Here is a 17,667-nt window from a genome sequence, read left to right on the forward strand (position 1 = left end):
TGCAAGCATCTGGTCCATTTTGAAAAAAATCAATTTCTTCACAAGACTTGCTCACTGTGAAGAGAAGATGGGCAGTAATGGTGATTTGCAGGCTCTTTGAGGCCACAAGCCTCCTGCTTTCCAATGGAGAAATGACTGCTTTTCTCCTCAGGTCCCAATTTCCAGGTTGACACACAGCATTGTTATGTGCAGATTCCAAGCCCTGAAAAGAAACTTAGGGCACACACTAGGCCCTTTGTTGAAGAAACTCTCCACCTCAGGGAGTTTTCAGGCAGTTAATGGCATAAGCTCGTAGAGCCTAGGTAAACATAGGTGACACTGAGCCTGGCCAAGGCTTAACAGTGCCAAGGAGAAAATTGTCTTTTGTTTTCTGGGCTGGATATAAAGTCGAGTTTCTGTGTGAGGGAGACAAACCTCACATGGGTGTTCCCAAGATGAATGCTAAGCACAGTACTTGTTCTGTGCAGCTCAGTTTTCCTCACTAGGGCAGATCTGCACTGGAATGAACAGACTGGCCTAGAGGTCAGTCTGAGTTCCTGAGGCTCTTTGAATGCTGGGAAAACCTAGCTATCTAATGAAGGGAGCCATGGCTTTCCCTTAACTCTGCACAAAATCAACTGATCCCAATGTCTGCTAAAGCTTGAGGTTGTTCATGAGCCCCAGAAGTGACTCTCAAAACAGTGTTCCTCCATGGAAAACGTTGTCACAAGCATCCATTTCTTCCTGAAATTCCTCCTAGCATGGAAGCACTCCATTCACTCAGGGTTCAGGGAAATTGCTGCCTGACTTTCTGGATGCAGAAACTGCAGCTTACTTGGAAGCGAGTAGTCAGGTTTCATTTCCCCTTTATGGAAACAGGGTTGTGGGATGAGGTCCCAGCAAGAATTTGTAAGACCCCAGTCTCTTTTGAGAAAACTCAAGTTTTTCTCCCAGTGGCTTGCTGGCCAGCAATGGTGTTTTGTGGGCAGCTTTGAGGCCTCAACCCTCCCAATTTCCAATAGGGAAAGACTGCTATTTCCCTCAGGTCCCAATTTCAAAGTTGACACACAGCTTCTGCAGCTTCCGAGGACCAAAAAGGTAAATAGGCCACAACTTGGCCCATCCATGAAGAAATTATCCACCGCAGGGAGTCTTCAGGCAGTGAAACGCATAACTGGGGTGAGACCCTAGCAGACATAGATGACAATGGGGCTGGCTGATGCCTAGCAGTGCTAAGGGGAAAACTGTCCCAGCTGACTTCTTTTGTAAATGTCAGATAGAAGGGAAAAAAGAATTTCCCATTGACAGAAGCTTTTGGGAACTACTTTGTCATTATATGTAACAAATTCTGGAATAAAAATGGTATTTATTTCATTACTTTTATTGAAGTATAGTTGATGTACAAAGTTGTGTTAGTTTCTGGTGTAGAGCAAAGTGATTCAGTTATACTTACATATATACACATATATGTATTATATATGTATTCTTTTCTCATATTCTCTTCCATTATGGCTTATTACAGAAGACTGAATATAGTTTCCTGTGCTATACAGTAGGACCTTCTTGTTTATCTATTTTATATATAGCAGTTTGTATCTGCTAATCCCAAACTCCTCATTTATTCCCCCCATCTTCCCCTTTGGTAACCATACGTTTGTTTTCTATGTCTGTTTCTGAAAAGCAGTATTTATAACTTTCAAGTTTAACTGGCATTTCAAATGAAAGAAAGTATAATATAGAGGTTTCCAAATATTCTTGATAATGGGAAATGGGATGCAGTTGTAATTATCTGATTCAAGTTTCCACTGGTCATGTGTTCTCAAAATGTTCCGTGACAAAAATAAGCAAGTATATTTGCTTAAAACTAAACATGTTCAAAGAATGTCTTCCAAAAAGCAATGAAAAAATAATTAGTATTTGTGACATTATGAAGGTAAATTAAATGGTATAAAATTCCTGTTAGACTAACAACTGGAAAAGATGTCTAAGATTGTCATATTGAGTGAAAATTTAGAATAATATGTTATGAAAATAAGATTTTCAAAAAGGAATTAAAAGTTGCTTAGCACAGTTGTCCACATTAAAGAATCAACATCACTGAATTTTTATTGTGCAAGCATGGTCTTCAATACACATCTTATTATACTGTTTTTTTTTCCTTTTCATATCAGTATTCTGTATGCATTCCATAATAAATGAATCTCCCAAGTGAAATATCTTAATGGAGAAAGTGATTCTGAGAGTCATTGATACATGTTTCTTCTCAAGTCTACCTTTCCTTCTTGACCCTTTCTTTGTCTTCAGTCTTTCTACTTCATTTTCTTCTTTCCTTTCCTAGCACTGTTGCTAAAGTTCTCATGCTTATCACCACCAGAAGTACTTGTACAGATGCAGGCAGACAGTGATGTGGAGGTAGGGGAGGTGGTGTTTGGAGGAAACACACATAGATATTCTCATATGATACTAAAGTGTTAATGTCTGATTAGCCTTAATGTGTCATTTTTACCTGCATCTCAAAAAGGGACAAAAGCCTATGACCAAGACATAGATTTCTAGGTGGGGTTAATTAAAAATTTCTATCTTAGATCAGGAAGGTCTTCCCTTCCTGTGGCTCTCCCTAGGCCAAGGCCTCCTTACACCTCTGAAACTTTGCAGTGTATTTGGTCTTCTAATCATAAGGCCAAACATGTACAGAGACATTACTAGGAGTTAACATTCCAAGTCAGGCCAGGTTTCTTCATCTAAATTTGGTTCTTGCACCATATTTTTACAGACTGACAGGTTGTAAAAGAAATGAGTATAAAAATTACATATAACAGTATCTACTGAGGAAGACAATATGGTAGCTGCTTCCTTTCAAGAAACATTTCTCCTGAGAAGACTGCATCTCTCCTGGCTTCAGGCCAAATATTTCAGGGTGGCTCCTCAAACGCTTAACACTCCTTATTGGGAATGATGCCCTTCTCCCTGGTCCCTGCACCACCTACAACAGGATTTAAGGGGGATTGGGGAGCATAGGGAAATTCCCTTCATCTGTTTTAATGGAATATGGTTATCCCCTTCCAATAATAATTTTTCGCCAGCCCCGCTTACCACAGGGTCTGTGTGCAGGATGTGTTCTCCCTGTTCCTCACTGCATATTGCAGAACATTGTTCATTTTCTACCTATTTTCTACCTAAAAATCACCTCAGCTCCTTTGAAGCACAGACTGTCAGAGTACACAAGTTTAGAGGGAGTTAGCACAGTGCCCTGCTTAAGAGGGCAGGCCCTGGAGCCATACTACCTAAGTTTTTGCAAGTGGTTTCAGTTCCCTGTGCCTCACTTTCCTCATCAATAAAATGGGAATAATAATAGTATTTGCCTTATATTGTGAGGCTTAATTTAAAAATTACCTAGTGCCTAGCATATCGCAAATATTCCATAAATGCTATTCACTGTTATTGTCACCTACTTGACTGTATGATAGTTTTACTATGCAATTTTTGTTCACATCCTTTTATTCTGCATGGAATGTTTTTCACAATGTCTTCACAGATCTCCATCAAGTATAAACTCATACATCAATTTTCCCACGCAATGTTTCTTTGTCCCTTCAGCCAGATGTAATTTCTATTTCCATGTAAACACCGTAGCTCTTATACACCTCTTTAATGGTCATCATATTATAGTTTGCATTAGCTGGCCCTCAATTGGAAGGTGAATTCTTCTTGCCTGGAAATCTGTTTCTTTTGTATTTCTTGATAACATTTTCACATAAGAGACCCTTAAAAGGTCATTGGATTTAAATCACAAATATTATGATTTACCATATTAGAGGACCATATTAGAAGTCAATATTCTAAAAACTTACTGTCCCCACCTAAATTAATTTCAGGAACTCTCTTTTAGTTCTTCAGAAGTAACAATCCCAACTTCCTACACATAAACAGAGAAACTATACAACTATAATCAAGACGATTCCTAGGCAGGTAAAGGCAAAGGAAGTTTTATCATATGAACTGTTTCACAGATTATTTAACTTAAAAAGACAAAAAAAATCTATTTGAAGGCACTGAAAAGCAAACCAAAGGAGGCAAAATTGGACAAGATTTGATCACTGAAAGATCTCACTGGGTGAAATTCAGGTTTATAATGACTTTTCCCCTGAGGACACACCCTAATCAGAAAACTGCATTACTGGTTTGAGGTGTGAGAGAGTGGAATTTAGGGCTGTCAGAGTCGCTATAAATTAAGAAGGGAAATCCCAAGAAGGAGGGAGTCACAGAGGAGGAATCCCCAAAGCTGTGTGTGCGTCCTCAGCTGATCTCTGAGCTGCATATAAGCAGGGGAAACTCCAAGAAGCCCAGTGGAAGGCAAGAGCTGGAAGTCTTAAAACAGAGGCGGGATCTCTCCTCCTTACCATAAGGGATCAAAGTTTATGATTTGAGTCCTGCAAAGTTAAAAGTGTTTGGAAAACACTTTGGGCTTTCTACAGTCCTGGCCTAAGAAAGAAACAGAAGCCTCCACAAGTTCAAGGTGATCAGCCAGTGATGTAACTGCCTTCCACTATTATTAGAATAAAATGAAGACAGTCATCCAGGTTCATGATGGGTAATCATTCACAGAGACTTAAAAACATCATTCAATTCTCTTACTTCAAGAAGACTTATAAAGCATAAAAAGGATCTAAAAAAGAATGAATATATGTGGAACTGAATCATGCTGCTGTACACCTGAAACTAACACAGCATTATAAATCAAGTATACTCCAATTTTTTTTTTTTTTAAAGAAGACTTATAAAGTGTAGAATTGGTAGGTGGTAGACAGGGTAAAATGGCTACTAGTACAGAGTGAAAGAAAACAGCCACTGGCATCCAGTTTAGAATAAGAAAATGTATTAAACAGACACAATAAGTTATAAATATTATAAAAACATTAATTTATTTACAAACAAAATGAAACTATAATATTTGAACAAACTTTACAAAAAGGTCTATCTTTTATTCCTATAAAGAACAGACTTACTTAAAAATCCATTTTAAATGACATGAACAACATAATTTTAGAAGTAAAAAACATTTTATAGAATGGTATCTAACAAAAACAAAACAAAAGCATCTAGAATATATATTTATAGATTTTTTTTAAAAAGATTAAACTTTTCCACTCAAATTTTTTTGAAAAATTCCAAAGTATTCCATGTTTAACTGACAGTTTGCTTCCAAATAGGAGTCTCCTTGGAGAAATTAAGTATCAATTTTCAAACAACTGTGCTCCTCCAATTGGTAGCTGCAATCATTCCAATTAAAACAAAGATATTTACTGCCATGTAAATTAATATGGCTGAAGACTCCAATCCTGAGTTGTTTTCTTTTTTCTCCCTTAAATTCGCAATTACACATATGTAGCACTTTGAGGCATCATCAAAAACAGAAATGGAAGACACAATAGTAGATGGAAGATTATCTGCCTCTGGAAGAGCCAAAATTAGCATTGGCCTCATTTTCCTGGTCTATAAAAGAGTATAACCATATTCTCCATGATCATTTCTCTCTCTAAAATGCTCCAAATTTAAAGGTAGACTTTGTACTCTTCGATCCCCCACCAATTGATAGTGGTTCACATGAATTCTGGTGTCAGCTTGCCTAGGTTTGAATCCCAGCTCAGCCAGTTATTTTGTAATCTTGGGCAAAATACTTAAAGTCTACTCAGTTTCCTCATGTGGAGAGTGGGGATATTAACAACAGTATGGATTCCATAGAGTTGTTATGAGGCATAAAAAATGAGGGTAAAGCACTTAAAAGAGTAACTGATACAATGTATATGTTTTCAAATTTGTCATCACCTTCATTCACTGCTTGTGGGAGGAGAGCTTGACCATATGCCATATAAAGAAAAGAATGTCACGGAAAGATATACTAGGTTAAATCACCTTGTATGTGAGCACAAAACAAAAATAATTTAACATTTACCCTAGCTTCATGCAATTCAGGAAACATTTTTTAAAAAATAGACATGGATGCTATAAAATACTTTGTGGATCAAAACTTAAAACTATAGAAAAAAGTTAACTCAGACAATAAGTTTTAAGTACAGAAACCCCTGAAATGTGGCACAGTATCACCACCTAGTGGATACTGCATTAAAAAATCTTATAAATAGTGCTTGTTCTATTTATCTGCAGGGTGAAAAGCATTTTCATATATAAGCACATTCTCTTCATAAATGTAAAGGGCATTACAAAATAGAAAAGAAATTAATAGCAGTACTCTTCAATACTATAGCTAAAATACCTCCTACTAAGTCTGTATCTCAAATTTGTTTCTAAAACAAGGGAACAGAGTTAAAAGCATAGTTTTCATTCAGAAATTTAAAATATATTAAAAGTCACCAGAAATACTTCACCATGACTCAGCAATTAATGCAGAAAATATTAGCCATAAGAAACTTAGGAATTTCAAATCACAGTTTTATAAGGTATCTTAAAAAGCCATTTTATTCTACCTACTTTCTATCTGAATCTATTCTGAAACATCCTTGATAAACAGAATCTTGGCTCCAGTTAGTGTAGGTAAACTTACTTTTTTTCTGGGTCCATTCCCCTGCAGAGACTAAACAATTAGAAAATGTATGTTTTTCATGAGTTGAAATCTGTTGGCCTTCGATTTACAGGTGTGAATAGCCCAATCCTTTCAAATAATTATTCCTCAACTATGAGATCTTACCAAGTTATGGGATCTCTGCTTTTCCAAGTGAAATATTCTTTTAGCCATTTCCTTTCAACAAATCTATGAACACTCATCATCTGTTCATGCTCCTTTAAACAGTTTCTAGCATTTCTAAAAATGACTAAATCCAATGTAAAAAACAATATGCCATGAATGGTCTGGCTAATGTAGACCATATTCTACTTCTCTTAAGGAAAACCTTTCCACGGTGAGGCAGAGTAGCAGCCAAAAACTCACAGCCTCGGAAGTCACACTAATCTATGTTCTTAAGTAGTTGACTTCCAGCAAGTTACCTGATCTGCTTGACTTTTAGTTTCTCCAGCAGTCAAATAGAAATCAACATCTGCCTCATATAAATAAAATCAAATGAAACAGTATTTGTAAATCAGCCAGTATAACACCTAGCGCACTGCAGGTGCTCAATAAATAATAGCAATTATTGTTACTATTACTTTTCCTCCCTCTTCTTCATTTTGTATGTGCCATAAACACACATATATGGTTCAACTGAACTCAACTGACAAGCTTCTGTGAAAAAAAAAGAATGCAATGTGTAACATTTTTCTCCTCAGAAAAATACAGCATCTCTATTGGTCTGATACAGAGTTCAAATTAAATTAACATCAAATTCATCAAATGCTCATTTTTTGAAAAGCCGAATATAAAGATATTATTGGGTAACTTCACTCTGACAAAATTTCTTATGCTAGAAATAATTTCCAAATAGTAAAGAATTTAGTGTTGGATTCAGGAATATGTGTTAACAAATATATCCTCAATCTATCCATTCTTTTTATAATTTTCTCAGCTATACAGGTTTTAGTATATATAGGAAATGTTTGCCTTGCTGTCAACATTTAAATACATTAAAAAGTACCCTAAATAACAAGCTATCCCTAAAGTAGCAAAATGCAGCCTAAGTGAAACAATATGAAATATTCATAATTGGTTGAAATCTCTTTTCCCTTAAAAGTTTGATAACAATCAGGAATTCTGCTGCTCTTATAATTTAACGGTTGATAGTTACTTATTTTTCTTATTTTAAATAAACAGCAAGTTTTGAAATCATCTTATAAAAACAACACATATTTTCAAGTAAATACATGTGTAAGTATTAAACACTAAATTAAAAAACATTAAAACTAGGTAAGGAAACATAGGCAAAAAAGGGTTGGAAGGTCTCTTATTATTAAATATGTGATTTATCTCCTGAAATTAGCTTATGGTTATATATCATACTTTTCCTAGGATATTCACTTCATTCCATACTAATGAAACTTTATTCAGCATACATTTACTCAATATCTATTATATGATATATTTATGAACTTTATGGAATTCAGCAGGGGCTGAATTCTTTTTGAAATAAGACTAGACAGGTGCCAGGCACTGACTTAAGACAAATACTATTTTCATTTGAAGGGAGAACTAAAGATTAAACCACTTGCCTTATTGATGCCAAAACCACAATCAGATGCAAATTCCTACACTTTTTGTAGTCCATGGTTCCTAAGTCACAATCAAATTTCCATTAAAAAAAAAAAAAACCTTTTTCATATTATTTGCATGATGCTTCTTTCTTGTTTTACTTTTTAATGAAATTTTAATTATTTTAAAAATAAAAAAATGTTCTCTAATGAACTTGAATGTGTTTCTTTATAGAAATATTTTACTTGAAAGTGAGTCTAAAATAACAGTCCACTATTTACAGGATATAAATAAAAATTGAGAATCTCTTTTCCTCTCCTTTCCTAGTCTTCAGACAATTATAAAGAAAAAATTGTCAAGTCCAGTGGTGGTTGAATTCAAACTAGAAATACACTACCTTAAGCTATTTATTTATTAGAAATACACTGAATTAAGCCATTTTTATTAAGGTACTTTATGACAGGCTAAGCACATTCCTGAAATAACTTTAAGAAGAGGAGGAAGAGACCAGAAAGCTAACATAATTTCTCTTGCCAAATGACATGCTATGCTTAAACTCAGGAATGACTGTATCAGTATTTCCAAATAATTTAAACACACAGATGCATGAGAAAAGATTTCTAGGCATCCAGGAAAAGAAAATATAAATAATATGTGGGGAAACACAGCACACTGGAATCTTACTAATGGTATATAAAGATAATACTCTGAACCTACAGAATTTCATATAAGGTAGAAAAAGTTCAAACAGATGTATTACTGGGCCTAAAAAACTTATGAACCAAGTCTTTTTATGATATTCTTTAAAATAATCCCACTTACAGACTTTAATAACAATAACTGCAAGGCCCCACAGGCTCTGTAGTTTACCAATACTAGTTTTTTTTAAGAACTACCTTCCAATAAGAAATTCAGTTAAGTCTAATATTTAAAAAAATAATGTCAAACATATCTATTTGGTAACTCTTGAAAAATATTCAAAATACCTATAACTTCAGGATGTTTCTAAAAGCAACACTGTAGAGCACCTTTAAATTTACAGCATTCCAAAAGATCTCTTAAAAGGGCAGGGACTCAACTCAAAAATGAATTTGATGCAGATGGCTAACAAACACATGAAAAGTCGCTCAACATCACTAATCATTAGAGAAAAGCAAGTCAAAGCCACCATGAGGTATCACCTCACACTGGTCAGAATGGCCATCAGCACAAAATCTAGAAACAATAAATGCTGGAGAGGGTGTAGAGAAAAGAGAATCATCCTGGACTGTCGGTGGGATTATAAATTGATACAGCCACTATGGAAAACAGAAGGGAGGCTCCTTAAAAAACTAAAAATAGAACTACCATATGACCCAGCAATCCCACTGCTGCCCACATACCTGAGAAAACTATAATCTAAAAAGATACATGTACCACAATGTTCACTGCAGCACTATTTACAACAGCCAGGACATGGAAGCAACCTAAATGCCCATCAGGAGATGAATGGATAAAGAAGATGTGGCACATATATACAATGGAATATTACTCAGCCATAAAAAGGAATGAAACTGAGTTATCTGTAGTGAGGTGGATGTACCTAGAGTCTGTCATACAGAATGAAGTAAGCCAGAAAGAGAAAAACAAATACCTTATGCTAACGCATATATATGGAAACTAAAAATATGGTACTGATGAACCCAGTGACAGGGCAAGAATAAAGATGCAGATGTAGAGAACAGACTTGAGGACATGGGGAAAGGGGAAAGGAGAAGCCAGGACGAAGTGAGAGAGTAGCATTGACATATACACACTACCAAAAGTAAAACAGATAGCTAGTGGGAAGCTGCTGCATAACACAGGGAGATCAACTCAGTGATGGGTGATGACTTAGAGGGGCAGGATAGGGAGGGTGAGAAGAAGTCCTGGGAGGGAGGGGATATGGGGATATATGTATAAATACAGCTGATTCATTTTGTTGTACAGCAGAAACTGGCACAACAGTATAAAGCAATTATATTCCAATAAAAAGCTTAAAAAAATCTACAAATAATAAATGCTAGAGAGGGCGTGGAGAAAAGGGAACCCTCCTACAATGTTGGTAGGAATGTTAATTGGTACAGCCACTATGGAGAACAGTATGGAGATTCCTTTAAAAACTGAAAATAAAGCTACCATATGATCCAGCAATCCGGAGCATATATTCGGAAAAAAACATGGTTCGACAGGATACATGCACCCCAATGTTCATTTCAGCACTACTTACAACAGCCAAGACATGGAAGCAACCTAAATGTCCATTGACAGAGGATGGATAAAGAAGATGTGGTACATATATAAAATGGAATATTACTTACCCATTAAAAAGAATGAAATAATGCCATTTGCAGCAACATGGATGGACCTAGAGACTGTCACACTGAGTGAAGTAAGTCAGACAGAGAAAGACAAATATGATATCGCTTATATGTGGAATCTAAAAAAGTGGTACAAATGAACTTATTTACAAAACAGAAATACAGTTACAGATGTAGAAAAAAAAAACTTACAGTTACCAGAGAGGAAAGGTTAAATTCAGAGATTGGGATTGACATATACACACTACTATATGTAAAATAAATAAGTAATAAGGACCTATTATATATCACAAACTCTACTCAATACCCTGTAATGACCTATACAGGAAAAGAATCTCAGAAAGAGTGGACATGTGCATATGTATGGCTGATTAACTTTGCTGCACACTTGAAACTAATACAACACTGTAAATAAACTATTTCAATAAAAAATTTAAAAAAAAGAAAAAAAGTGAATTAGAACAATGATCCCTTTAATCCATAGGGTAGAACAGCTTCCCCATTCTTGCCAGACTAGATTAGAAAGAAAAAGTTTTTTGTCTCAGAAATATGCCTAAAAACAAAAGCCTTGCACCAATAGTATCAGATAAGAAATTTGTTTTTCCTAAGTAACACATTTTGGGGGGGAATTTTGACTTCATACCTCCATTATAAAATAACTATTTAAGTGTGCTTTCTTGTCAAAGTAAAAAAAAATCAGTAAAAACAGTCATTGTTATAGCTAAAGAGTCAATCTACTGTCTAAGCACTAAATAGAGTACAACTTGGCCCCAAAGAATGTGTATAACAAAAAAATGTATTTATTACTCAAGACTACACTTGTAATTTTTACCTGTGCACAACTTTATATTTGCAAATGAACAGTACCTTCCAAATCCACTCATTATTTAAAACCCACAGAAAGCATAATCCAACACTGAAGACGGTTCACACAGTTACTGAAAAGTTTACAAATGTAAAACTGTATTAAAAAACGAATTCTATTCAGAGTTCTAAGTTTTCATGTCAAAATTAACATATCCAAATAATACTTCTCTGTGAGGGTATGACAACCCAATGAATGTGCTCCAAACAGCAGACACAGAATCCAAAATTAGGACCCCCAGTTCCTACCTGAGCATTTGTTCCCTAATCCACAAAATAAGATTAGATCAAATAATTTCTAAACTTCCTTTAAATTATAACTTTTTTTGGATAATGGAATCAAACACCAGTTACCATTAGTTTTATAATTATGTGACCTTGTAAGTCACTTGTTTTTTACCTCTCAGAGAAGATGCAATTTTATTTAAAATAACTCAGCAAAGAAATGATCTAAAAGTTTTATGAAGTTTATTTTAAAATCTCCTTTGGTAACTTTGGTGGGTTAAAAAGTAATCCACAAAAAGGTCAACTTGGAACCTGTAAATATGACCTTATATGGAAAAAGAATCTTGTAGACATAATTAAGTTAAAGATCTGGACAAGCAGTTATCCTGGATTAGTGTAGGCCCTAAATCCAAAGACATTGTCCTTATAAGAGAAAGAAGACAGGGATGAAGGCCATGTGAAGACAGAGACAGATACTGGAGTGATACATCTATAAACCAAGGGATACCACGGACTGTAGAAGGTAGGAGAGGCATGGAATGGATTCCCTTTTACAGCCTCCAAAAGTAACTAGCACTGCTGACACAATTTTAGGCTTCTAGCCTTCAGAACTGTGAAGAGAATTTTTTTAAGCCAACAAATTTGTGGTAATTTGTTATGGCAGCCACAGGAAACTGATACATTAGCGTATTTCAGAAAGAAAATTCCTTTTAAAAGGTATTGTCATCAACATAATTTATCTTTGGCCATCATATATTTCATATCAGGAACAGTGAAAGGACTTCATCATTTCTAGATTTTTAACAAAAATCAACAACTTGATTCCTAGATAAACACAGAAGAGCCTCTATTTTATAACATTTACTATCTATGTGAGTATTTTACCTTATGATTAAAATTATATTTACTAAAATGTTAAACAACTTTTCAATCAATAATATTACCTAAACATTTGTAAATATTTTTCAGACTTTGCTACTTTCTCTGAAGAGAATAAATAAGTTCCAGTATTATAAAGCATGCCCAGTTTTCTTAAACTTGTATATAAAAAGTTTCCAAGCTTTTTGAGCGGCCAACAGTATCAAAGAAATATCATGAGATAGCTATGAATAATTTTATTTTCTCATCATTATTCATGCTTATGGATCAAATCTTAAACTTTTCTCAGTTCTTTACCATTTAATTTCCTTGGGATATACACATATATTTTTTCAACATATATATATTTAAAATACATATATCTGATATTTAAAATACAAAAAAAACTGATGTGATCTGAGAATCACCATGGTGCCTAAAAGAAATTCCAAAATTTCTACTTAGTTTTCATTACAGAAATAGCCTAAATAATAAGTCTATTTTTAGAGTTCAAGATATCCCTGATATTACCACATAAACCTCTGAATGTCCTGACTATTTGGCCATTGAAAAGTCTTGTTCAGAAAGATATAAAAAGTTAGGAAATTCACAGCTGCATAGCAACCTAGCTCACACACAAGTCTGGATGTAGGCGGCAGAGGGATGTTAAGCCTGTAAATAACATACGGTAAAATGAAGTAACGGAATTCTAGCAGTTTCTGAGGTACTATAACAGTGAATAAGCATATGAAAAACATTAAATTCCAGAAAATCGACTTTGATTTCAATGAGTCAGCAATACTCCAGCCAGCAAATATATAAACTGGAACTAACAAATATTTCACAATTTCATATCTTTGAAAAACTCTTTTCCACACATAGAATGTATAATGTCTATTATCTGCTAGCAAGTATTTATGAGCATAAGTATATTTCCAAATTAAAAATATGGAGACTAAAGTAATCACAAAAAACTGAACTCTCCGTTTCCAAACTAAGCAAAGAAAAGCCCTGATTTTGTTAAGAGACAGTAGGTGAGGAAAAGAAAAAAAAAGGGTAAAAGAGAAAAAGTAGAAGAGCTGAGGAAAGTGTAGACAGGCTTCATGACTACTCCGGTCACCAATAACAATTCCACCATTAACTACCACAAAAGCACAAAATAGAAACACTAGAAGGATGTAGGGCCAGGTCAGAAGGAAAAGCATACTCAAGTTCTTAAAGGACATGGAATAAGCCAAAACAAACTGAAGAATTTTCCTGAATTCTGAAAATAGTCCTTTAATAGGGGGAAGCCTCTCTTCTTTCTTCTTTTGTAGCTCAGTTTTCCAAGCTTCAGTTAACTTTTGTGCAATGACGTTTCCTGCACAGAAGACCGCCCAGATGATATTTGTTTGACGAAACATGAAGCCACAAAATCCAAGCAAGGCTGAAGTTTTATGATTTCCATAAAGACACATCAAGTAGGCAAAAAGAGTAAAAAACATGGATCCTGCTTCTGTATAATAAAGGAAGTTAAAAAAATAGAGTGTGGGGAATACTGCTAATGTTAATGTGGACAGGATTCTCTGGATGCTCGAGGCAGCCTACGAGAAGAGAAGACACAGTTCATGATGAAACAAATAGGCTATTTCTGCTGAGCTAATGAACTAAGAAATAAAAAACTGCCTGAATCTTATTTAAATAAAACTATTCAATATTAATCTAATTTCTGGCTGGGCAAAAACACAGTATGTATTTATGCGGGCACTTTCTGATACTTTTTAGTTACACCTGGCAGTTTGCAAGCTAATAAGACACTACATGTGTGTATCAAAGCTTCTATGGCCTAAAATACTTCTAATCATTCAACAAACTGTTAAGGAGTTACTATGTACAAGACAATGAACTTAATTCTATGGGGAACATGGAGATGAATGGGACACAGTGAAGGTAGTCCCATTTCAGTGGCCTTAAGTCTCAGTGCCTTCCATGAGCATTCCCTCAGCCATTATCACTGGTTTCTTTTAAGGATCACCCTTCAAAACTCTGCACTAAAGAGAATGTAAGTATACACACAACATTTATACCACCATACACAACGATCTTACTATTTTGTGATGAAATTACAGGGATCTTCTGGAAAACAGTGAGCCTAGTCTAAAGTTAAACATCTTCTTTTGGCCTGATGTCTATTTCAGAATTTCAACATATTCTTATCTCCTTGAATTCTATCTTCTAGTTAATCTAAATCACCAAGCCAGACCATGCCATTCCCTTGATTAAAATGAAGGGCTGTCCATCACCTACTAAAGTTTAAAAAGCTTTTCATGACTTAAAAAGATATTCATGACTTCTCCCCTATTTCTACAGCCTTCTGCAGCCTCACATCCCTGTACTTTATAATCTTATAATTCCAAATAGTAATTCCCTGCATCTTGTTGCTCACTGCCTCGTCTATCTTTGCTTATGCTACTTCTCCTGTCAGGATTCATTCCCATCCTACAGCCCTATCTGTCATCAAGATTCAGCTCAGGGACCATCATCTCTGTGAAGACTCACCCAATGCCACCCACACCTCTCCCACCCGGTCAGGCTGCAGCAAGTGTTCCTCTGCTCCTTCTCTGTACCCTCATAGCGTTTTACAGCTATCGCTCTCTCATAATTTACACTACTGAAATCAACTCATGTTATAAACAACTATTATAATTAATATTTATTGATTCCTTACTATTATATCAGGCAATATTCTAAGCACCTTCCATTATTAAGCTCTTTTACTCTTCAGAACAGTCCTGTGAGGTAGACTCTATATTTTCCCATTTAACATGGAATCACTAAGGGGTAATCTGCCAAAAGAAACACAATTAGTAGTAGATAGAATTCAAACCCAGGTAACCTATCTCCAGGCTCTGAATTTTTAAATCATAAAAAAATTGCCCAGGTAAGTCTGTTTCTCCTAATGAAGATATAAGTTTTACAAGAAAGAGATTGCCTCATTTACCTGTCCAGTCTCAATGCTCAGCACACAAAATAAGTTCAGTAAATATTTACAGAATTGGTTTAATTCATGAAAATTTATAGATTTTATAGAGTTACTCATGTTTTTAAGCACAAATATCTTCTAAAGTGCTTTATCTTTACAAAAGATACACAAATATTAAATGTTAAATACTCTTTTCACCAAATTTCATGAAACAAATTCACCATAATTGTGGAACTGACTGCACCTAAATTTAAATATAATAAATTATTTTGAAAACAAACCTTGTGTCTGGGTTGCACCTTGCGGAGAAGCAAATACAGTAAATAGAAGTTGCCAACACTGAAGAGCAGATTTACAAATCGGAGCATTCCAATGGAGCAGACAATATGTTCAGACCACCCAAAGATCCAACTGGCAGGTTTCACCACTCCAACTGATAGCAGGTATAAGCCAGGTAACGTAGTGATCATGGGGTCCCACTTAAAAACAAAAGGTCAACAATGAAGCAAAAGCAAGAGGTAATACTGACAGCAGTGACACAGAGATGTCATCTTTACCAATAATCAAGCATTTGGGGAAGTTATCCTCTGACACAGTTAAGTGAGTCCGCGGCAAATCAGATGCCTCCTCTAAAAACGTTTATCTTATGTTTTGTGCCTGTACCTGCTTTTGATTGTTAAGGTATGAGCAACCAGTAGACGACAACTTAAACTCAGATTTCTATTTTCCAAAACATATTTTTTGGAGGGCCTGTATTTTGGTGATTAAATTGCAAACGCTTTAGTTTTAGAAAGCCTGGAATCATCCGCTGGAATTCTGATGGGTTTGGAGAAAAAAGTGTTTAAAGAGGTTAAAGCACAGGATGCATAAAACAGCTACAATGTACAGAGCCATGAATTGTGCTTAATCCTCTGTATTTAGTCCTGCAACAAGTCCTATACTAGATACTATTTTACTGTCATTTTCAGATGACTAACCTGAAACTCAGAAAACATCCAAGCCACATGACTATCAAATAACAGCGCCAAGATTTAAAATCAGGTTTCTCCTAACTATACACTTTACATTTCTAACCACTACTCTACAATGCCTTCACCAGAAGAGAAGGATAATATGTTTACTTTATTTTTGTATCCATGTCTACATAGCTACATAGCCAAATACATATTCAAACATGAGAGCACTTTACTGGTTGCCAGTTTATTCAGTTAACAGAAGGTTGCTTAAAAATACCAAGGATGGAATTAATGTAACTTGTCGCTTCTTAGTGGCTGAAGATTCCCCCCTCCCCCTCCTATCCCACTCCCCAAATACACAGTGAGATGCTTGGCAGGTGAGCTAAAAGAAAGTTTTCTGACATTTCCTAGGAGCAATGCAATGTCTCTAATCCCGGGATTGGCAGAGAAAAACTAGGATAGCTTTCATCAGTTGCCAAAAAGAGGGGCAGTAGCTCAGTTCCCCATTAGTTAATCTCCCATAGCATTTCTTGCTAGGAGACATATTTGCTGTTTATACATTCATTTAACAAATATTATACAGATCTCAAAGACAGAAACAAAAGATCACCCAGTTCCTTTCCTGTTTGGAGTGGAGGGAGCTCAGGATAAAGATGGGAGCAATAAGCAGTGGGGCCAGGGCTTCCCTTTCTAGCCTGCCCGAGGGTGCGCAGGTTGGGGACCCCACCTGCGAGAGGGAGAAACGGCCCTCACAGTAGCGCTGCGCCTGCGGCAGGTGGAAGGTCTCGTCCATGTAGGGCTCTCGCAGCGCCCGGCTGAAAGCAGAGAAAAGGAGGCAGGACACTAAAAAGGTACAGCTCAGCGCAGCTGAGAAATAGTAACCCTCCAGCTGCGCCATTCCTGCCCCCATGGCCAAGAACCTAGTCCTGGAAAATCTACGCGCGATTCTCAAGTCCGCAAAGTCGAGCTCAACACTCGGGCTCAAAACGAGCGCGCAAGGCGGGACTGGTCTTAGGGAACTGAGCACACCCGGAAGGCAGAGGATGCTGGGAGACCGCGGACCCTGAGCTTCCGCAAGGATCGGGTCACTGTTTCCCAGGTGACGAGTTTAGGTATCGGACCGGTCTGTTGCCGTGTCAATCACGTTGCGCAGGGCGCACTGAGTGGTCAGAGCATCCGGAAGGGGCAGACCTTGGGGATCAGAGGGCGCTGGAGTTGCGCAGCTTGATGCTCTGAAATGAAAGCAGCTGCTTATGCTGACGGTCTTTGACGGCTTTTTTCCTGCTGTCCCCACCTCTCTCCAGCAGGTGGCGGCATCCCCCCACGTTTGCAATCCCCAAGCTCAAA

At 36.2% G+C, this 17,667-nt stretch overlaps 1 protein-coding gene across 1 annotated transcript; it reads right to left on the reverse strand.

The window, feature by feature from the left end:
* Positions 1-4,963: 4,963 nt before the first annotated feature.
* On the reverse strand, positions 4,964-17,341 carry LOC130833432 (dol-P-Glc:Glc(2)Man(9)GlcNAc(2)-PP-Dol alpha-1,2-glucosyltransferase). Its single transcript, XM_057703106.1, has 3 exons — positions 17,048-17,341; positions 15,646-15,843; positions 4,964-13,985 (listed from the first exon to the last, which is right to left on the reverse strand). The coding sequence occupies exons 1-3, from the start codon at positions 17,228-17,230 to the stop codon at positions 12,930-12,932; spliced, it is 1,437 nt and encodes a 478-aa protein (XP_057559089.1). The 5' UTR covers positions 17,231-17,341; the 3' UTR covers positions 4,964-12,929.
* Between the last annotated feature and the right edge of the window lie 326 nt (positions 17,342-17,667).

Source organism: Hippopotamus amphibius, chromosome 12 (assembly GCF_030028045.1).
Source record: "Hippopotamus amphibius kiboko isolate mHipAmp2 chromosome 12, mHipAmp2.hap2, whole genome shotgun sequence".
Lineage (NCBI taxonomy): Eukaryota > Metazoa > Chordata > Mammalia > Artiodactyla > Hippopotamidae > Hippopotamus > Hippopotamus amphibius.

Bases quoted from the DNA above. Each gene is read 5' to 3' on its own strand.
- LOC130833432 (XM_057703106.1), bottom strand. From the start codon at position 17,230: ATGGGGGCAGGAATGGCGCAGCTGGAGGGTTACTATTTCTCAGCTGCG. The intron at 15,844-17,047 runs GTGGGGTCCCCA...TTTGTTTTTAAG, and splicing joins GCCGTTTCTCCCTCTCGCAG to TGGGACCCCATGATCACTAC. The intron at 13,986-15,645 runs GTTTGTTTTCAA...CTCTTCTCGTAG, and splicing joins AGGTGCAACCCAGACACAAG to GCTGCCTCGAGCATCCAGAG.